The sequence below is a fragment of the Lotus japonicus genome, chromosome 3 (assembly GCF_012489685.1).
Source record: "Lotus japonicus ecotype B-129 chromosome 3, LjGifu_v1.2".
In the NCBI taxonomy this organism is placed as follows: domain Eukaryota; kingdom Viridiplantae; phylum Streptophyta; class Magnoliopsida; order Fabales; family Fabaceae; genus Lotus; species Lotus japonicus.
This window is the reverse complement of record NC_080043.1, coordinates 88,556,698-88,577,840: the sequence shown is the minus strand read 5'-3', so window position 1 is coordinate 88,577,840 and position 21,143 is coordinate 88,556,698. Positions and strand designations below refer to the sequence as shown.

Below are 21,143 nucleotides of genomic sequence, written 5' to 3'. Positions count from 1 at the left end.
TAATTAACAGAAATTACAATTTAAACCAAATATTAAGAACGAGAAACAAACTTTACCTAAGCTTGTTCCTTCTCAAACAAGCCCTATTTTATTTTGATTGATTTTCTTATTAGAGAGTCATTAGTCCCGATCATAGTGTCACACACACTCACCCAAAGCAAAGGTTTCTCTTCTCCCGCTTCTCCGCACAAATGGTAACTTAGGGTTCTTCTTCCTTCTTGTTCGCTTTTCAATTCTCTTCTCTTCTCTGATTAACGCTTTCAAATTCCGTATCTAACTTTCTTCTTGAAATTCCGAATTTACAGAGTGACATACGAAAGTGGTTCATGAAATCACATGAAAAGGCAAACAATGCCGCTGCTCCCAAACCTTCCAATCCACCCAAGCCTTCTTCTGCGGTCAAACCCGACCCGGACAAAACGGTCAGTGTTTTTGTTTTTATCTACATTTTTCATGCAATGTGCCAGTGGGTGAAGTTAGAGAGTAGATTCAGTTTCTGAATTCAATGGTTTAATTGGAAAATGGGTCATGAATAAAAAGCAAATTAAATGTGTAGAATGCGAGAAATTTCGATTCTTGCATTGTTTTTCTGATGACATGCATGTCTATATTTCACACTGAGCCAAAATGTTTTTTAGGGTTTGTTTGAGTGTAGTTGTAACAATAATGGATTATAGGAAATTGTCACTTAAGTCATTGGTTGGTAAATTGGTGACCATGTGAGTTTGTTTTTCTGACTTGAAGTGTCGATTTTTCGATAGTTTGGCTAAGTCATTGAAGAGTGGATTCTTGTTAAAGATTGCGATTCGAGGCTAGTTAGGTTTTTATTTCAATGTTTGAGAATCTCTTTTGATTGGAAAGTTAAAAGGAAGTTGTGTATTTGCAGGTGCCGGAAGGTCAAGGAAGTTCAGGGAGAAAGATAACTAGCAAATATTTTAATAAAGATAAACAAAAGCCGAAAGATGAGAAAGAAACCCAGGAGCTCCCTGCTAAGAGAAAGAATGGGAAGGACTGCGAGGAGTTACCGGAGTCTCGTCCTTTGAAGAAAATTCACAAAGCTGATGAGGATGAGGGAGATGATGACTGTGTCTTGGTGGCTGGTAAGAAGAAGGTAGCTGATTCCACGCCAACAAAGAAATTGAAGAGTGGATCGGGTAGGGGGGTCCCCAAGAAATCTGCGGATTTGGAAGAAGATGATGAAGATGATGGGAAAGAAGCTGCCACTCCTGCTAAATCTGGCGGAAGGGGTCGTGGTGGAAGAGGAGCATCAGCACAAGCAGCTGGTGGGAGAGGTAGAGGGGGTGGTGGTAGGGGTGGATTCATGAATTTTGGAGAAAGAAAAGATCCTCCACACAAGGGAGAAAAGGTTCAAAGTTATCAAGTATCTGGATCTATCCTTTGAAAATATTGTCTTTTGTCAATACATTGAGACTTCTTTTATGTGTCAGGAAGTCCCTGAAGGTGCTCCTGACTGTTTAGCTGGTTTAACTTTCGTAATCAGCGGAACACTGGACAGGTATTTCATTCTACATTTTACACATATTTCACATATTTTTCTGGACTTACATGAGGCAGAACTCGGTTTACAGTTTATTGCTTCCTCATCTCCCATTCCTCTTTTCTCTACTATTTTTTTCCCGTTTTTGTTTGCTCTTTCAGTATAGAGTCTGTGGATCATAATGATTACATGTCATGTTTCACTTTATTCTGTTCTTATATTTTTACTTTTGTGTATTAACAGTTTGGAACGAGAAGAAGCAGAAGATTTGGTTAAACGCCATGGTGGCCGTGTCACTGGATCAGTCAGCAAGAAAACGGTTACACACAATGCTTTTTATTCAATTGCCATTGAATTTGCACGATCAGTGTGTGACTGGACATACTTTGTTTGCAGAATTATTTGTTATGTGATGAAGATATTGGGGGACGGAAGTCCGAAAAAGCTAAAGAGCTAGGGTTAGCATTCTTATATTTATACTATTCAAGGTATTTAAATTTTTTTCACATGGCTATCACTTATCTTTCCTACTTTTCTCTATATAGAACAAAATTCCTCACAGAGGATGGGTTGTTTGATATGATTCGTGCATCAAAACCTTCAAAAGCTACCTCACAAGAAGAATGCAAGAAACCTCTGAATAAGGCTGTTGCAGTAGCACCCCAGACAAAAAGTGCCCCAAAAGCTGAAGCAAAGGGTAAGCTTAATAAACATATGCCTCGATTTTATGGTTTTATATTGCTTGGGTTGTGCTTTTGATTACATTTTTTCTCTTGATTATTTACCAGCAGCTCTTAGAGCTAAGTTTTTATCTAAGTGTGTTCATTCATATATGTTCTGAGTTGCATTGCTTTATCAACAAATGCAGTCTCTTTGTCTTCACGCTCACCTTCCAACCAATTCAAGCTGAAGACAGCAACTGCTACTCAGTATTCTTTGACGTGGACAGAGAAATATCGGCCTAGAGATCCAAAGGATATCATAGGGAATCAGTCACTTGTATTATAACTAGTCTTTGTTACTATATCTTGGTGATTATAATTTTTGATTGTGTATACCTTTGGATTTGTATATTAGTTTTTCATTTTCTTAAATATGGTATGTAGGTGTCTCAACTTCGAAATTGGTTAAAAGCTTGGCATGAGCAATTTTCGGTTTCTGGTAACAAAAAACATGGAAAAAAGCAAAGTGATTCGGGTGCCAAAAAAGCTGTTTTGTTAAGTGGAACCCCTGGTATAGGAAAAACAACTTCAGCAAAGTTGGTCTGTCAGGAGCTTGGTTTCCAGGCCATAGAGGTGCCAACTTATTGTTCAATTTATGTATGATTATGTGGCAAAGGTGTTTCATCTTCTGATTTTTCTTACATGTCCGTCTATGCGTTGAAGGTGAATGCTAGTGATAGCCGTGGAAAAGCTGATGGCAAAATTGAAAAAGGAATTAGTGGAAGCAATGCAAATACTATGAAGGAACTTGTAACCAATGAGGCTCTCGGCATTAATATGGATCGGTTGGTCTTTCATTATCATAACATGTAATTTGTGAGTCCATAGGATACACCTTATTAAGTCTAATTCTAAGTTTCAGGTCAAAGCTTTCCAAAACTGTGCTTATTATGGATGAGGTTGATGGGATGTCAGCTGGTGATAGGGGTGGTGTTGCTGATCTCATTGCCAGCATCAAGATGTCAAAAGTTCCTATTATTTGCATTTGCAATGACCGTTACAGCCAGAAACTGAAAAGCCTTGTGAACTACTGTTTGCTTCTTAGTTTTCGGAAGCCTACAAAGCAACAGGTCTTTTTTCTGTGCTTATCACTGACTGAAAAAGTTATTGTTTCTCTTTTTCATTGAGATAACATCATTATTTAGGTAATTAGGTTAGGTCCTTTTGTTGCTTTATTTTCATCTGAAGCTAAGTTCTTTAATTTATGCCAGATGGCAAAGAGATTGATGGATGTTGCAAAGGCTGAAGGGCTTCAAGTTAATGAGGTAATTTCTGCTAACATTGTTCTATCTTGTTTCGTGGATATTTTTAATATATTTTATTTGTCTGGGTTTTGAGGATTCTGAGTTACATTGAATTTGAATTATTGATATGTCTCACAAAATATTAATTTTTTTTTCAAATATATTGACTATCCTATTTTCTTGAACTGATTACCACGATCGTTTAAGATTGCTCTTGAGGAACTAGCAGAAAGAGTTAATGGAGATATGCGCATGGCACTAAACCAGCTACACTATATGAGCCTCTCCATGTCAGTTATCAACTACGATGATATTAGGAAGCGCTTACTTAACAATGCGAAGGATGAAGACATTTCACCATTCACAGCTGTTGATAAGTATGATATTCACATTATCTTAGGGGCTACACTTAAACCATGCTTTTACTATCAAAGACTATTCTACTTGCTTGTTTAGCTTATATTGTTTTAATTTTTAAGTTGTATACTGTATCTTAATGGTGGCAAAAAAAATCTTTATGTTATATGGATTGATATTTCATACCTTAAAGATTAAAAACTAGTAGCAAAATAGTTTCATTCCATAAAAGATTATTTTTTATACAAATTGTTGATCTCTCAGCCATTCTTTTGTTCCAGTCAATAGTTGTCATTCTGGGTTATGCCACCTTGGAATAATTATATTTTCAGTTATAAAATGTTGATGATCCCAAATTTCATTTAAACGATTGATTGGTAATTTCTATCTATTGTGTTACTTCACTGGTTTGCTTCGAGATATAAGTGTGAATATAAGGTTTATGATAACTTGTACATCTTTGAATTTAATGTCATTTTATCTGTTTTATGTGGGCTCTTGCATGACAATAAATTCATTCTTTGAAATGAAGCATGAACAGTCCCGAAGGTTGTTGACTGAATTAAATGTCTTGATTACTTCTATTATCTTGTAGGCTTTTTGGTTTTAATGCTGGAAGGTTGAGAATGGATGAGAGAATTGATCTTAGCATGAGTGATCCTGATCTTGTCCCTCTTCTTATCCAGGTTTGTGAAATCATTTCCAGTTTTCTATTATTCATTTTGTTTTGCATTGATATCTTTGAGGGCCTATAGTATGATGGAATTTGGTAGTGATTTTGAATTTCTTTATACCACTTCTTGCATCAACCTTTTTCAACTTTGATTTTCCAGATTTGGTTTCTCATTTTTTAATTAATTTAGCCATACATGTTTGTGCTAACCACATAACTGGTTAACAACTTAACAGAAACCATGGAATGGCTGATTAAACTTCAAGTTCAGTTAAAATTAAAATAGTACTAATACCAATTAAATGATTAACATGTTAATTGTAGGTTAGAATTGTCCATATTCTAAATATAAGTGAAACCTGCTGGATGGTAGTCTTCTTATTCATGAATTTGCTTTACAAAGTTTTCACAATTTTATTTGTGCCTGCATGTTTGTTAATGTAATTATATTTTGAGATTGATGATAGTGAGAAATTTTCTTTTATGCGTAATTATCTGGAAGTTCAAAAATAGGCTTTTTTTTTTTGAACAGAAAAAATAGGCTTTGTTGATTTCATTTCAGGTAGAAATTTTACTTTTACTGCTGGGTAGCTGGATCTGATTGCCTTTAATGCTGTAGACTTGGTGAATATTAAAAGTGGGTTTTCTTTTTGGCATTATATATGGCAGGAAAATTATATTAATTATAGACCAAGCTCGGCCGGTGAAGATGACAGTGGTATAAAACGCATGAACCTGATTGCCCGAGCTGCTGAGTCTATTGCTGATGGGGACATAGTGAACGTTCAGATTCGCAGATATCGACAGTGGCAGCTCTCTCAAACTAGTTCTGTTGCATCATGTATAATTCCGTATGTATCCTTGTCACTGCTGTGGAAAATAATAAGATTTCCTTGTCAGATTTTGCACCATTTAGTTGCTGATCATTTCTCCTTATCTGTCCTTGTTTCAGTGCTGCATTATTGCATGGACAACGGGAAACACTTGAACAGGTAAAAATACTTTGCATTGTACAGGCTATTGCAATATGCCCTCCCCCTTCCCATTTTTACCCTTTTTTATGGCTTCATGATTCAAAAAAATTGTCACATTATATACACAATTTTCAATTTGTGTTCTTAAATTAATGTTATACCCAGTAGATTAGTATGAGCGGACAAACAACTTTTTACTTTTAGTCTGATTGTGTTCCCTGATCTAAGATGGTTAGTGAGAGATATAAAACCATTCGTTCATGAATTTCCATAACTTAAAGTTTTGAGTCGGAGAGTCCTGAACGGTTTTGAACAGTTATGGTGGGCTTTTGCAGGCCATATTTGTTTCTACTGGTCTTTTTCATTGAACTCGTTGAACTTTCTGATTATGCCTTTTGCTTTGTATCACAACTGCTGTTATATCTGCAGGGAGAGCGGAATTTTAATCGGTTTGGTGGATGGCTGGGTAAGAACTCAACAATGGGTAAAAACATGAGGCTTTTGGATGATCTGCATGTTCACATTCTTGCATCTCGTGAATCTAGCTCTGGAAGGTAAATATAAATACAATATTTTACTTTACGTTTATAATGTTTTCTCATGCATCTAGGTCAGGGAGTTTAATTTTATCTGGCAACTTGCTTAATGCTTCTGTCAGTACTTGCAAATTATTTGCTAGTTTTCGATAATTTTGGTAAGATGGAAATCATGTGCAGCTCAAACCCTGTGAATTTTCTCAGCTCAATACCTTTTGGTTTTTAGTTGTTTTGATCATAAGAGACAATTTTAGTTACTTCCTTTTTATGTTCTAGGAATCTTGGATATAGTTTGGTCTGGTCTGTATGTGCTCATCTATTAGGTTAAGGAGTTTATATGTTCAATATACTTCTAGAAAGCTAAGATCTCCATTATACCAATGTCTAGTGGTCTCAGTATGATCATGCTTCACTAAATGGTGCAGGGATACTATTCGCTTGGAATACCTTACCCTTTTTCTTAAACAATTGGTAGAACCTCTTCGAGTCCTGCCTAAGGTTGGAAGTTCATCTATTACTTTTAATTTTTTAACACATGGAGTATTTTAGTTGAATCACACATGCCCTTTTGGAAATGATCAGGCTGAAGCTGTTCAGAAAGTTGTGGACTTTATGAATACTTACTCAATCAGTCAGGAAGACTTTGATACTATAATCGAGTTATCAAAATTCAAGGTTCCTTAACTATATCTGATGTTGTATTGCTGTGTCTCTTACTACAAACTGCTCTCAACCTCAGATTAATTTTTTGATATTATATTTTTCAGGGTCATCCTAATCCGCTAGATGGCATACAGGCTGCTGTTAAGTCAGCCTTGACAAAAGCATACAAAGAGCAAAGCAAATCTCGGATGGTTCGAGCTGCAGATCTAGTCACTCTTCCTGGAATAAAGAAGGCACCTAAGAAGCGAATTGCTGCTATTCTAGAACCAAATGATGAAGCAGAACAAGTTGATGGTGACACCTTGGATGAGAGTGAAGAAGAGAACACCTCTGACACAGAGGATTTGGGTAAGTTATATGTGCATTTTTTGTTATTATTCTGCTTATAATAACTTTTTGCTTTTCTAACTTTTTTTATTGTGCATTGGAAGGCACCACCACTGGTGAGAAGCTGCAGTCAGAACTTCAAAGTTTGAATTCAAAGGGTAGGTCCTCATGTGCTATATTAGAATGTTTATTGATTGGAATTTTAGGTTAATTAGACTAAGGTCGCTTATTTTTCTGATCTATTTGTCTGTGTAGCCACGCAAGTACAATTGGAGTTGAAGGGAACGGAAAAATCGAGTTCCAATAAGACATCCGGTGGTAGAGGTAGAGGTAGAGGTGCTTCTGCATCTGCGCAGAAGGATGCTCCAGCTTCAAGAGCTGCTGCAAAAAGAAAGAGGTGATTAAACAATATGCCTCTTTCTGGGGATCCTACTGCGAAAGAGTTGCATATGAACCCTGGTAGAGGTAAAGGTGCTTCTGCATCTGTGTAGAAGGATGCTCCAACTTCAAGAGCTGCTGCAAAAAGAAAGGTGATTAAACAATATGCCTTTTTCTGGGGATCCTACTGCGAAAGAGTTGCATATGAACCCTGGTATTTGTGTAATTGATGTTAGGTGTTTATAAATTTTGAGTTTACTTTTAGTAAATTTTCCAAGGAGGACCCCATGAACCATGGATTACTTGATGTTCTTAGAATCCAGATGATGTCCTCATTATAACCTTGCATGCTACAATGTGAAGAATTCCTAACTTGAGCTGTTACTTTTATTCCCTGATATTCTGTACAGACATGAAGAGCGATGCGCGATGCCATGCATATTATTACTGCCATTAACTGAAGGCTTTTAAATGTAACATTTTTCTTTGATTTTAACCATTTTAAAACCAAATCCGGGCTCATAAGAAAATAATGAATTTTTAAAAACTGATAATTAAATAGATTATTTAAAACAATGAATGACTTATTTTAAGAAGAAATACGCTTTGAACCAGTTCATTTTTTTTTTCATTTTTTTTTCTAGGCTATGGTTACATCGTTGAATGTTATAAATAGGTTAAAGATTTGATTTCCTTAGGTTAAAAAATGTGTATCTTGTGTGTAATTTGTATTATACACTCCATATCAAAGAAAAGCTCATCCGGCAGAAAAATCCCCGTTAAACTTCACAGAAGTCTCCAATATACTTCTTGACTTCTCCTTTATGTTTAATTTTTTTACAAAATATAAAGCTACCTCAATTATAGAAAGACTAAAAAGACTTAAAACTTGTGTGTATAATTTGTGAACTTTTTTTTGAACTATAATTTGTGAACTAATCACAAGGATTGTTGTGAACAATTGATTCTGATAGGACAAGAACTAGAAAGAGGGAAAAGGGAAGGAGAACATAGAGAATAGAGGAAACAGAGGACACATCATTCAACAACATACCAATTACATAGTGTATACTACTTTATATAGCTAACTAGACTCCTAACCCAAATGCATGTGTAACATATTCATTGAAAATAGTAACGAAGAGAACACAAATTTAACATAAATAGTTAAAGTTAAGTTTCCTTTTGGTCTGTTATAATAATTGGTTGGAGAGGTCCGCAGTGCACCAAAGATGATGCAACTAGCACTATTCCTATGAGAAAGAGGGCCATAGATTATAAACTGAACAAAACACAATTCTTTAAGGACATATTTGAAAATCCTTTTACAATTGATTCTAAAGCTATAATAAAGCTTTTGAAAAGTTGTATATTTTTTCTAGATTTCTGAATTGATTATGAGAAAAAATAAGTTTTATCAGAACATACTATAATATTGACTAAATTATAATTTTTTTGGCTGAGTGGCAATTATAGTAATACAAACATTAAGAGATAACAAGGGAATGGAGAAAGGGTAGAGAGAGAGAGAGAGATAAAGTGGCTGCCATAAAATATCAATATTACAGTAAAGAATCATTTTATTACTGTGTTTCCATTTCCATTTCTTGAGTAAAAACTACTTACTGAATCGGGCACAGATTACATATGCCTTCTTATTACACAACCTTCTCATCCCACCAACACACCCTCCTATAGAATTATAGAGCAGCAGCAGCAGTACTAATTGAATCTAAATTACATACATCATATATATATGCATTATATATATTGTATCAAGAGGAGACTTGGGAAGCTTTGTTCTCTCATCTAGGACCAGAATCCACAAGGTGAAAATCAAGAGGGAGAAAGAAAAGAAAAGAAAACATAAAAAAAGTGGCAAAACCAAACCCATTGCAGCTGCTGTAAAACCATTTCAAGTAACCTGGCCTTCATATTCCATTGACTTTTTACATATTTTTGCAATTTTCTGTGCATCTGCATAAATGCATGTGAAATCATTGGTCAATAAACCATGTTAAGAAAATTAAGAAAGCTAGAGGTCAACTTTAGGAAGTAGGAAAATATTATACCCATAAAATGCATTAACCCCAACACCCACTGCCACTAACCAAAATAATTAAGAATGAGAGTGAGTATAAGAAGCTTCATATGCCAAAGAGAGACAAAAAAAGTTATTTTTTAATGGGGAAGGGAGAGGAAGAACACCCACTTGATACCTAGTGATTGAACACCACCAAGTCCAAGGCCGGATGATATGAATATTTGTGCTTTGAGCATCTAATTTCATCAACAGCAAATTAAAATTATGATGCCCAGAAGAGGAAAATATTCTTGATATTTATAGCATGTTTGGATCCGCTTCGCTTCTCTTTTCTATCCAAAAGCTTCTCCACATATTTGATTATGACTCTAGAATCAAGTATAGAAGGATTTCCAAACATGTTTGGTTCCCTGTTGGAAAACCCTCAGAATCAAATATAGATAAATGTGAGTCATTTTGGAGAATTGATTCTCAAAATCAATTATGTGAAGAATTTCCGAACATGTTTTGTTGGAAAACCTCAGAATCAAATATAGAATTCAGTCTCAATCAAATCTGTTAGAAGTTAGAGAGAGTAGCTTCTGAGTTGAATACAATCAAATTCTGAGATTTTACAACATTACCCTACAAAAACCATTTTTTCTTAAATGTATCCCAACATAAATCATTTCACTTTTACTATAATCAATCTTGCCAAAATCAATTGTGACAACACTGACCCATACACGGACTTAATCATTTACTCAAGACTCAGGTTAACAATATGCTATTAATTAGCTAGTTATGAGCGAGAATGAGAAGTGAAGTTCTAACCTTTTGTTTTAATGAGACTTGCTAGCATCCAAATGAGGGCTACCTTTTTATTGACAAGAGGTGAATCTAGAATGTTGTCCAACTGTTCCAAGCATCCAGCATGTTGCTTCTAGTAATTTTCCTGCCATCCATCCATTCAAACTTAAGTTTCATAAGAATATATGCAAAGTGATTTTGAATTAATATGTCACAAAGTAGCACGAAATGAAAATACCAATCGAAATTTAGTCACCACATTAAAGTATTATGAAATTATCAATTTTGATATTTAGTTCCATTCAATATGCTTAAAGCTTAAGCAGTTACCTTGCAACAATGATCAACGAAAAGTTAAGACCTTTACTTTTTAAAGTTTTAGAATATTTTCTTAAACCTTAAGAAATCTATTTTCTACAGGAATTCTGTCTCTTTTCTAATGAATGATCATTAGTACCTAACATTCACAAATCAGAAAGCAAGATAACAAATACTTCAACCTCCACAACTCAAGTCCTCTATTATTATTATTATTACTATTAGTGCATAACTTTCTCACATATTCCAAACTCCCTATTCAAGGGATTACTTTAAATATAGCCCTCACTTACTTTTAGACTATTCTTTCTGTCAGTTCCTCTCCTAAGAAGCCAAATTCACATTTAATACTTTCAACTCTTCTCATTGTAATTTCAACTTCCAAACTCAACCCAAGCATAACGCTACAAGAACAAACACGTGCTTGGTTGTCCAAATCTCAATTTATTTTATTTGGTTCATGATTGTCCAAATCAAAAGAAAGAAAACAAGCTCAATAATTGCAGAACCTAACCAAATTACCAAAAGCAGAACAAGTCCAGGCACAGAATAAATCCTCCACTTAAAGTAAACTAAAAGAAAAGAAAGTTTCACTTTCATCCAATCACACCATCATCACCTTTTTTTTCCTATCTTGACTTTAAAAACACCCAAACAAATAACAACAACCCAAATACAACAAAAGCCAGCAGAAATATAGTAATAAATTATTCATTGAAAACATAATAACACATTAATCATCGGAAAACCACACTTTTTTTTTGTCTTTAAACTCGTTCGGAAAACTGTGGCAATCCCTCCTAAGTCCTAACAGATGACATTCCCAGGGTTCAAAGTTGTATCGTCACCCTTACTCGGATCTAACCTGCTTACCACTATTACCACTAGACCGATACATTATTTGTTGAAAAACCACACTTTTCACAAATATATGATATTTTAAAAAGAAAAAACTAAAGCCAATAATACCCGCATTGGTTTTTCCTAAAAAAGTTAAAATTGAAAAAACCACAATTTCCATAACCATAAATTCAGCCACAACATTAAGGGTTTTTTCAACTATTTGCAACCTCAATTATGTGTAAGCTGCATTTTTTATCTGTAATTTTCTCCAATTTGATGGATTGACAACACTAATTTCCATGACTAATTACTAATATTCAATTATCAAAAATAAAACATTGAATAATTAAAGTGAGTGAAAGTGAAAGCAATCAAAAGCAACAACTCACCTCTTCTTTGCTTGACAACAACCTTAGCGGGTTGACCCGAACGGGTACGGGTCACCGGTTTCTCCTTCTCATCTTCTTCTTCATCTTGTTCTTGTGGAGGTAACAACACCCCATCAATCCCTTGCACTGAGATCCTTCCATCGGTGAAGATATCCGGGTCGAACAAATAAGCCGACCCATCACCGTGCCCGAATTTCACCGACCCATCAGCCTCCTGCGCCACCACCTTATGCGGTAGCCGGAGCGTATCATACCTCACCTTCCCAAATCTCCGAACCGCATTGTACATACTCTCCTCCGTCTGATACTCCGGGATCAAATGGTAGTACATGATCTGCTCCGGCGCACCGGGTTCACTCAACTGCTCCGTCGTCAGTTTCGCCATGGCTTCATCGTTGGGAGCGAGGACGGTGAGAACGTAGCCTTCGGAAACCAACCGACCCATTTCGGTGGCTAAGGAGGTGAGGTTGACGAGAATGTCCGCCATCTCGTTGTACCCGCCGTAGTGGAGAAGCGTGTGGATGAAGTCCTTCACCTGGGCCTCGCCGTTGAAGTGGTGGTGGGGCCCGCCGGGGCCTGGTGCTGGCGCCGGAGCGAGGGAAGGACCCGGAGCCATTGCGTCGTAGATCGGTAAAACAGGGGATGAACCTGGTTTCTGCGGTGGTGGTTGTTTCTTTAACCGGTGGGTTCTCGGGTCAACCACCGGCGCGGACTCTGGCTTCACGGCGGCGATTGAGGTGAGGCTCCGGCGGCGGTTGAAGTCGTCTTGGACGGAGCGGGGGATGAGTAAACGCTCGATCCCGTGGATGACACCGTCGGGTCGGGTAATCGCGTCCGGGTGGAGGATCCGGGAGCCATCAACGCAACACTGCCGACCCGTTCCGTTTGTCTCCAATCTCAGGTGGTGGTGTCCGGCGAGTGTGCGGTGGTGGGTCGACCCGGGAGCGTTTTCGGATCCACTGATTCTCATGGGGATGATGTGGGACTTGAGAAGTGTCTGGAGAGAGTGAAGGTTTCTGGGTTCGAGGAGGAAGCGCTTGAAATCAGGGTCGAGATCTCGCTCTAGAGCTTCGTTTTTGGGAGCGAAGATGGTGATGTTGTGAGAGCCCACTGTTTGTTCTAAGGTTTGAAGAAGCATTGCTTTCTCTACGAGCTCTGCTAGCTCAGTGTAATGTGAGTCCAGAAGTGCTACCAAGATGGAGTTGGAGTTTATTTGACCCGGACCCGAACCCGGAATTTGAGAAGACTGTGATGAGATGGAGAAGATTGAGAAGAGGAGGAGGGAAGTGTAGAAGATGGTGGTGCCGCCATAGATGCCGCCGCCATCCATGGCCATTTGAGGGTTTATTCAGACAATAAGAGAAACCAGACAGAGTGAAGAATGCTACCTGTGTTTTTGTGTAGTAGTACTAGGAGGAACAGAACAGAACAGAACAGAGAGTGGAAATGTTGGTTTTAGCAGGTAGCTAGCTAAGTAATAGAGATTAGAGAGAGAGAGAGGGAGGTTGTGGTTGTGGTTGTGGTTGTGGTGGGTTAATCAAGGGGTGTCGGTTGCTTTGTGAAACTGTGTGGCATTTTATATGTGGCAAGGTTTTATTCAAGGGAAGGGAGAGAGGCAAAGGGTGTATCATGGAAGTATCAAACTGGTTAGAGGGTGGGGTCCAATACAGCTTGTGAATAAACAAAACACAAGTCTTGACAACCCGAAATCTCACATTCATTAGAAATATGATAGAATGACCCGAATATCTTTCATTGGTTGCTTGCAATTTATCAAAGTTTGTTGTTGGCTTGGGCGCGTGGTGTGCCTGTGGTGGAGTGTTAATCTGACTCTTTGGATGTTGGTAATCTAGTACTTTATGTGCCATCTTCGAGGCATTGTTATGCCTCGCTGGTTTGGGATATTAAAGAGTTGTTGGGTTGTGATTGACAGGTGGTTACGGGAAAGAAATGCATGTGCAGATTTTTTAGCTAAACAGGGAGCGGAGTAAGATGAGACTCTGGTGGTCATTGATCGTCCTCTGAATGGGATGAGCTTGTTGTTAGCGGATACTTCGGACTTCTCCACTGTATACCCTGGTTCAAGGGCTTTGCCTCATTTTTTTCTTTTCTTTATGAGCGGTAAAAAAAACGATAATTTATAATATATATAACTCATTTTATTATTACCTACTACCAACTTGTAATAAAGTCTAGCAATTATTTTTTTGTTTCCTATAGCTCGTTAAGTATTTTTTTTACGACAAATATTGTATTTTTCAATAGATTTATTTGGATATTTAGCGCTAATGTTTTCTTCGAGCCGAGTAAAAAAGTAAATGGTTTTTTTTATAAATTAGGGTGGAGTATTTTCATATTAACTCAAACTTGTATTCTTACGTCACATGAAGTTTTAACCTTTTTAATTCCTTAATCAATAATTTAAGAGCACTCATTAACATGATTTTTGTTAAATATTTATCTTGACTGACTCTTCATCACTTCATGTGCATTTTCCTTCACCTTTTGTACGGGTTAAAGAGAGTTCTTGTTTTAGTTTTTTAATTAAGTAGCTATTCTTGTTATAGATTTGAGCCATTTGGCAATTTATATTGCGAATGTCATTTTACTAACTTGTGGCTCGCAATTTGCATGCAGAGAATAAGTTTAAGAGATGCTGAATAAATGATTTAATGAACCTTGTTGACTATATGCCAATTTAATTATGGAACCGTGGAATAGATTGATTAACCGAAGCAAATAAACAAGATACTAAACTAGAGTTATGAATTAAGAGTGGTGGTGCCCACTTGGCCTTGGTTTCTCTCATGCTCAAGCATTAGCTGAGCTGTTTCTTTCTTAGTTTTAAGAGTCTATGTGAAACAAACTCTCTCAGTTGTGGGAAAAATGTTAATAATATTCATTTTAACACCACTCATTTTTTAATATTTTTTATTGACTAGTTAAAACTTACTAGGGTCCATATAAAATATGGACATTTCTTCAAATTTAGTATGTCAATTTCAATCAATTAATTAAAGAATATTAAAAAAAGTGTTAAAGTGGGTACGGCCCACACCCCCTATTTATAATATATTTCTAGTTAATTACATATTAAAACAATTTTATAAAAAAGTATTTTAATTTATGAACCAAATTCTTAGTCCATGTAAACAAGGCTATAAGAATACAAAACATTCTAGAAACAGGCTTACATGGGGTGACCAAAATGACAGAATAAGTTCATCTCTAAGTTTGGTAGAGGTGCAATGGAAGCAGAGGGAAAGACAAGATAGAAAGAAATAATGTAATTGATGAATCTGGGATGATATTATATTTTGGGGGAATTTGGATATGAAAAGATTTAGAAGGAAAGTTAAGTCATTTGGTAAAGTATGAAAATAAAATAGGGGATCCATACTTTCTTTTCCTGTTTCTATTGTGATATAACAAACACGAGGGTCCAATGTGTAGAGAGTGACCTACCCCCCACCGTTGGGCTGTTAGTCTGTCTCTTGAGCTTTCTTTACTCCATCCTCACTTTTATCTTCTCATGAATGTGAAGATTGAAAAGAGGTGATAATATTTTGATTGATGGGGACATAATGAATCCTTGGCTTATCAATCACTATGAATGTTAATCTCATTGCATATATAATTTGCATGGCTTTAGAAGAGCCAATTACTTATAGTATATGATATCTCTTAACACTTGCCAAGTCCCAACCGGTTACAGTTCGTTTCTTTTCATTCTTCTGAACTAATAATAATGCATTATTACAAGTTAAACTCATGAATATTAACTCCAATATTGGCAGTTGATGATTGGCTAAAATCTATATGTTTTGAATCTCCTTAAATCTGAGAAATCGGGCTAAGTCTAATTGAACTAAGAGTTAATTCAAGGATGATGCATGAATTGTCTACCATAATTAAGATTATGATAGACACATCTCTAGTTAGTTATTATGAGATATCGATACATTCATCTTACATGTAGCGTGAAATTTGTCAGACTAAATATTTGCGGATGATCATTTATACGTAGCTCAAGAGACAAATTTAAGATAAATTATAATATAATTTTAGAATTCATGTTAAGTTTAACTCTACATGAAAGCTTATAAAAATTATTTTAGTTCTATCACTACCTAGTCTATGTTAGATAGAGAAATAAAGGATATAAAGTGTAAATGGAATATGATAAAAAGAGATATATTTAAAGAAAATGTGTAAAAATGACAAATTTGGGTTAACACAACTAACTACATGTTCCGGGTTTAACTCTCATTTCTTCATAAGTTGAGGAGTTTAAATCGTCCTGCATTCAGTAAAATCTCAGTTTGTGAGCAATCCTATTCATATATCCTTCAACGCTCATATGAAGGAGTGACCTATGTTAGTCTCCCCAATATGCATTGACGCTATATCCGGTAGTCTGCATATATTTTCTCCCAGTTATACTATTTTTTATTATAATAAAAAAATGAGTTAAAATGATTGAAAGAAAAATGAGGTCTGAATGGTAGATAATAGCACACGTATGCCATGATGAAAAAGTGTGAAAAAGGGCTCTACATAAATGGCACAATTACCTTGCACGAATAAAGTCATGCATGTATGCTGTAGTGAAATGACTATAGCTTTGTCACATAAATATATTAACGATGTGAAGTGATTACAAACAAAATTCTATAATTGGTATTTGGTAAGGTGTAGTAGAAGAATTATATAATTAACAATGATTTTGGTCGCGATATTAAATGAGTTTGGTTTTGTGTATCCCTCAACAGTTAGGTAGGGGAGATGCACAACATGTTAAGATTATGTGGCCCTCTGTATTTGTTCTCTTCCCATTTTAATACAGAATGTGAAAATTTAACTAAAGTTCAAAATTTGATTCCTAGAATCAATCTAAACTAAATTAAAAGTAAAATTTTATAGATGTGCCAAGTTGTGAATTAAGCAAATCCAAGTCCAGCCACCGATTTGTGTGAATTTCTTTTTATTTTTGGTACAAATTAACCATTGAATTGTGTGATATAATATGATGATTACACTAATTGCTTTTTCTTTAACATTCATCCAATATTCAGTTCATAAACTCTAATATAAAGTTGTCGGTGGTACTAACCATTTAGTTAAAATTATTTTAACCTTTTTGGTATTTATAATCATTAATTTGTGACTTTGGCATATCCTTGAGCAGTTGGCAAGGAATACAGCAGCATCACAGTTTGAAATCACCAAATAGCCCTTCTGAAAGTATCTTCAAAACTTAAATTCCCTTACAATGAAGGGTATGGTTGACCATTTAGACTTGGCTTTCTGATATCAAACAAAATATGGAGTCAAAATGCGTGTGCTTGCTTTTGTGCTTTCGTCCTGCTATAATTATATAAATCCAACACGTTGCTTTCATCAATGTGTTTTGTAATTTTTGTAAGAATGGACTGACATCATACATGTTTTATATGCTTTTTTTTTTTTTCCTTTTTTCTGTATTTTTCTCACTTGTTTTCTTTTCACCAGAAATGTTTTGCGTCAGCGTACTACCCTTTTTTTTTCGGGTCAAGTCAGCGTACTACCTAGATTTTGGCTAGCAGGAGAAAAAAAACATATCACATGGTGAAAAAAAAATTAACCACGTTGCAAAATTTGATATAAATTGGGACATTTTTATTGATTGGGCTTAATTGCATTCTTTTGCGTAAGACTTTCTTTATGAATTTTTATGGGAGAAGGGGAAGTGTGGAAAGGGGTAAGAGGAGTAAGCTCTTCCCTTGTTTGAGACTTGAGAGTTTAAAGTTTTCCAAAACTCTCCAATGTAACTAAACTAAAAGATATAACTAAATTAAAGTTTTTAAGGTGTTTTAGGGAATATATATGGATGAGTTTCACTTCTCAATTCCGCAAGAGAAGAATATATAAATCCATGAAGTCACTGACATGAGAATGATATTGTAATCTCTTAATTCAAAGAGTGTCAATTATCTCTAGACAATCAAACTCTGAGTAAGCATGCTTAATATTATTTCCCCAAAGCACCATGAGGCCAAGCTTTAGTAGCACTTGCATTTCAGTAGTGAGGGGATCTCATCTGGTCGAGCCCGCATTAAAATAATGCATTGAAGATGATAAATAAGGCCCTCTCTCAATTCTAATTTGCCATGCTAGAAATATTTCATTGAAATTTTACCTTCGACAAATAAAAAAAGTTGAACAGAGCACTTTCATTAAACAAAAGAAACCACTTTTGCATCATAGTAGTGTCCAACAAGAAAATGTCACCATGAAGAAAGAGCCACACGAAGATGACAATCCGTGTAAGAACCAAACCTCTTCTCCCTGCGGCCATGTTTGTCTTACATTGCAACCACGCCTGCAAAGCAAAAGCACTTCCAGAAAACGCCATTCTCATAACAGTTCCTTAAACAAGACAACAATAATTCATGCACCACTTTCATTTCATCAATATAACTTTTTCAACTTCTCTCTTTATCTCTTTATATTCTCAACTAATTTCACTCACACACACTCACAATAGCAATTTCAATACACACTCCCTTTGCTTGCACAGAAGAAAATGTCCAAAACTGTGGTAGATGACTGTCGTGGTGTCCTTCAGGTCTATAGCGACGGTTCCATAGTTCGCGCTTCGCACCCCGCCTTCAACGTCCCCTACCACGACGACGGTACTGTTTTGTGGAAAGATGTTGTTTTTGACCCTGCAAACGACCTTCAACTTCGGCTCTATAAGCCAGCCGATTCAACTGGCTCCAAGCTTCCCATTTTTTATTACTTCCATGGCGGTGGCTTCTGCATCGGCTCGCGGACTTGGCTAAATTGCCAAAACTATTGCTCGCAGCTAGCTTGTCAGCTTCGAGCTGTTGTTGTTGCTCCTGATTATCGGCTCGGGCCGGAGAACCGGCTCCCAGCCGCAATTGAGGATGGTTACACAGCTCTAACGTGGCTTCGAGACCAAGCTGTGAGCGCTGATCTGGACCCGTGGTTGAGCGATGTGGCTGATTTTAGCCGGGTTTTTATTTCAGGTGACTCGGCTGGTGGTAACACAGCTCACAATTTAGCAGCTCGGCTTGGGTTTGGGTCGCCCGAGTTGGCGCCGGTTCGGGTTAGGGGTTATGTTATGCTGGCACCTTTCTTTGGTGGAACTGTCCTAACCAAGTCAGAAGCTGAAGGGCCAAAAGATGCTTTTCTCAATTTAGAACTTATTGACAGGTTAATTACTAAATTTGGCGTATGATCTTTTGCAGACCCCAATTTTCACATTATGTTTGCATTCATTAATAATTTAGAGTCGAGTATGATAAAGTCTCGTATATGATAACTTATAGGATTGACTCATCCCTCACCCTAAATGTTTGTGACCATTGTAAAAATTGTGTCCAAATTTAATAGGTTTTGTGCTCTATTTTTTATTGTTGCTTAACTAGGGAAATTTCTCTGTGTTTGCATTTGATTGAACAGGTTTTGGAGGCTTTCTTTACCTATTGGGGACAATACTGATCACCCCCTTGTGAATCCATTTGGACCTCGTAGTAAGAGTCTTGAAGAAATTGATCTTGACCCAATTCTGGTGGTGGTTGGAGAAAAAGATTTGCTTAAAGACAGGGCAAAAGATTATACAATGAGGCTTAAGAATTGGGGTAAAGATATAGAGTATGTGGAATTTGAAGGACAACAACATGGGTTCTTCACTATTGATCCCAATTCGGAACCATCAAAGAAGTTGATGTTGCTCATCAAACAATTCATAGAGAAGTATTCAGGCAAAGATTAAGTGTTTCATTTCACATGCTGCTGAAACATGGATTATTGTTTATTGAGCTGTTTCACTAGTGAGTATCAACAAGCAAGTTGATGTTGATCATTAGGAAATTTATATGTTTCAGATAGGAATGTTGACAAGTAATTGAAGGGCCAAAAATAACACTCAAGGAATCAAGTGTGCAATATCCAAAAGCTGTGTTGAATAAAAACAATAAAATTAAACTTCCCCTTGCAAGCTAATAAATGCAGCAAATAATTTTCTGAGTCCATGGTAGAGTTGAAAAATGAAATGGATGAGTAACACTCTGTCACGAAACTTTTTAGTTATAATTATTCATGTTGTATTCTTCTCAAAGATTCAACCTCTACAAATCCATTAACAAAACCTTCTAAACCCTTGGACGACGCCTAATGATATGATATCACTGAAATCAAAACCGTTCCCCAATTCTCACCATGGCAAGCGGCGCCTAAGCTTTGACCACAGCTGCGAGTTTTCCATTATCAATCTCTCTCTCTCTCTCTCTCTCGTGTTTCCCCACCGCCAGCTACATGCCTCACCACACCAGGCAGGCTCAATTTGGTCGAGACGTGAACTCATCCCTCCCCAAGCTCAATTGATTACTGCGTTTATATGACTATTGATTTTCGTAATGATTTGGTTCAATTTTTCAGCAGACTCGTGTAAAACATGTCTTTCTGTTCAGAATAACAAAGTTCAATGGCTCGGAACATGTGGCCTCTATTATATTAGTACTGGTATTTATCAGTTTTGCTCTATTTCTTATTTTGTTCCCAGGAGTTGTTAGATAATTGATTTCACCATACATGTATAGTTGTTTTATGGCAACCTACTTTTCTTTCCCAAGATTGAAAATGAAGATACATGTTATGTTTCTAAAAAACAGATCATGCATGAAGATAAATATCATTTAGCAATTTTTTTGCTGTTTAGATGACTAGCTAATTAACATGGATTTGAATTTTTTGTGTAGGTGGCTGTGGCTCCCATTTTCTGATGCAGCAACCTGGTAGGAATTTCTACAATGGCTTGGTATGATTTGTTGGAGTTGAGAACTTGAAACCGAGCAATGGATACCAGCTGAAGACCTGGACAGGAAACTTAAAGCATGGTTGCAGCACAAATCATCAGCTCAGTCCCTTCGAAGATCACAACCCATATATTGAAAAACTCACCGGTAGTCAGTGACAAAGGAGAAAGTTTGCAAGGAATAGGTGAAAGTGGCAATGCATTGATAGTTTCATGAAACTGCATTAGAAGCATAGGGGTAGGGCTTGGTGGCGGAAGTAGCAATGCGGCAACTGCAGTATGGGCAGCAAATCGATTCAGTGGTTGTCCTTCCACATAGAAATAACTCCCATAATGGTCAAGGGAAATTGGATCACATTTTCCCTTCTTTTTCTCTTAGTGAGCAGCCTATTGCACTGGTGGAGGTGAGGTTAGTCCAAATATTAGGTACTTCCTTTCCTGAAATCAGATTTGACAAAAAACAATAAGTTCATTTCTTATTTTTTGTTATCTCTACTTTGTTGGTTCTCATTTGTGTGTTGCTGCTGCCAATTGATAATACCTGTAACTACTACAATAGATTAGGTT

The 21,143-nt window shown here is 36.5% G+C and overlaps 3 protein-coding genes across 3 annotated transcripts; 2 read left to right on the top strand and 1 right to left on the bottom strand.

The window, feature by feature from the left end:
• The first annotated feature begins 43 nt into the window (after positions 1 to 43).
• On the top strand, positions 44 to 7,765 carry LOC130747068 (replication factor C subunit 1). Its single transcript, XM_057599887.1, has 22 exons — positions 44 to 194; positions 306 to 422; positions 887 to 1,366; positions 1,449 to 1,516; positions 1,742 to 1,817; positions 1,895 to 1,956; positions 2,044 to 2,195; positions 2,367 to 2,497; positions 2,605 to 2,793; positions 2,884 to 3,005; positions 3,083 to 3,290; positions 3,432 to 3,485; positions 3,672 to 3,841; positions 4,417 to 4,507; positions 5,164 to 5,345; positions 5,447 to 5,486; positions 5,898 to 6,022; positions 6,430 to 6,502; positions 6,587 to 6,679; positions 6,772 to 7,015; positions 7,099 to 7,152; positions 7,250 to 7,765. Exons 1-22 carry the CDS (start codon positions 192 to 194, stop codon positions 7,393 to 7,395), a joined length of 2,880 nt encoding a protein of 959 aa, XP_057455870.1. The 5' UTR covers positions 44 to 191; the 3' UTR covers positions 7,396 to 7,765.
• A 1,169-nt stretch (positions 7,766 to 8,934) lies between these two features.
• Positions 8,935 to 13,349, bottom strand: LOC130747067 (fasciclin-like arabinogalactan protein 15). The gene is made up of 3 exons (XM_057599886.1): positions 11,756 to 13,349; positions 10,230 to 10,350; positions 8,935 to 9,349 (listed from the first exon to the last, which is right to left on the bottom strand). Exons 1-2 carry the CDS (start codon positions 13,089 to 13,091, stop codon positions 10,277 to 10,279), a joined length of 1,410 nt encoding a protein of 469 aa, XP_057455869.1. The 5' UTR covers positions 13,092 to 13,349; the 3' UTR covers positions 8,935 to 9,349; positions 10,230 to 10,276.
• A 4,739-nt stretch (positions 13,350 to 18,088) lies between these two features.
• LOC130747066 (probable carboxylesterase 15) lies at positions 18,089 to 19,752 on the top strand. Its single transcript, XM_057599885.1, has 2 exons — positions 18,089 to 18,973; positions 19,223 to 19,752. Exons 1-2 carry the CDS (start codon positions 18,321 to 18,323, stop codon positions 19,533 to 19,535), a joined length of 966 nt encoding a protein of 321 aa, XP_057455868.1. The 5' UTR covers positions 18,089 to 18,320; the 3' UTR covers positions 19,536 to 19,752.
• Positions 19,753 to 21,143: the final 1,391 nt, after the last annotated feature.

What these genes read in the sequence shown, in the direction of transcription:
- LOC130747066 (XM_057599885.1), top strand. Translation starts at nt 18,321, where the DNA reads ATGTCCAAAACTGTGGTAGATGACTGTCGTGGTGTCCTTCAGGTCTAT. An exon ending in AATTTAGAACTTATTGACAG is followed by an intron (nt 18,974 to 19,222) that starts GTTAATTACTAA and finishes TTGATTGAACAG; the next exon opens with GTTTTGGAGGCTTTCTTTAC.
- LOC130747067 (XM_057599886.1), bottom strand. Translation starts at nt 13,091, where the DNA reads ATGGCCATGGATGGCGGCGGCATCTATGGCGGCACCACCATCTTCTAC. An exon ending in TGTTGTCAAGCAAAGAAGAG is followed by an intron (nt 10,351 to 11,755) that starts GTGAGTTGTTGC and finishes GATGGATGGCAG; the next exon opens with GAAAATTACTAGAAGCAACA.
- LOC130747068 (XM_057599887.1), top strand. An exon ending in GATCAGTCAGCAAGAAAACG is followed by an intron (nt 1,818 to 1,894) that starts GTTACACACAAT and finishes CTTTGTTTGCAG; the next exon opens with AATTATTTGTTATGTGATGA. An exon ending in TCGAGTTATCAAAATTCAAG is followed by an intron (nt 6,680 to 6,771) that starts GTTCCTTAACTA and finishes TATATTTTTCAG; the next exon opens with GGTCATCCTAATCCGCTAGA.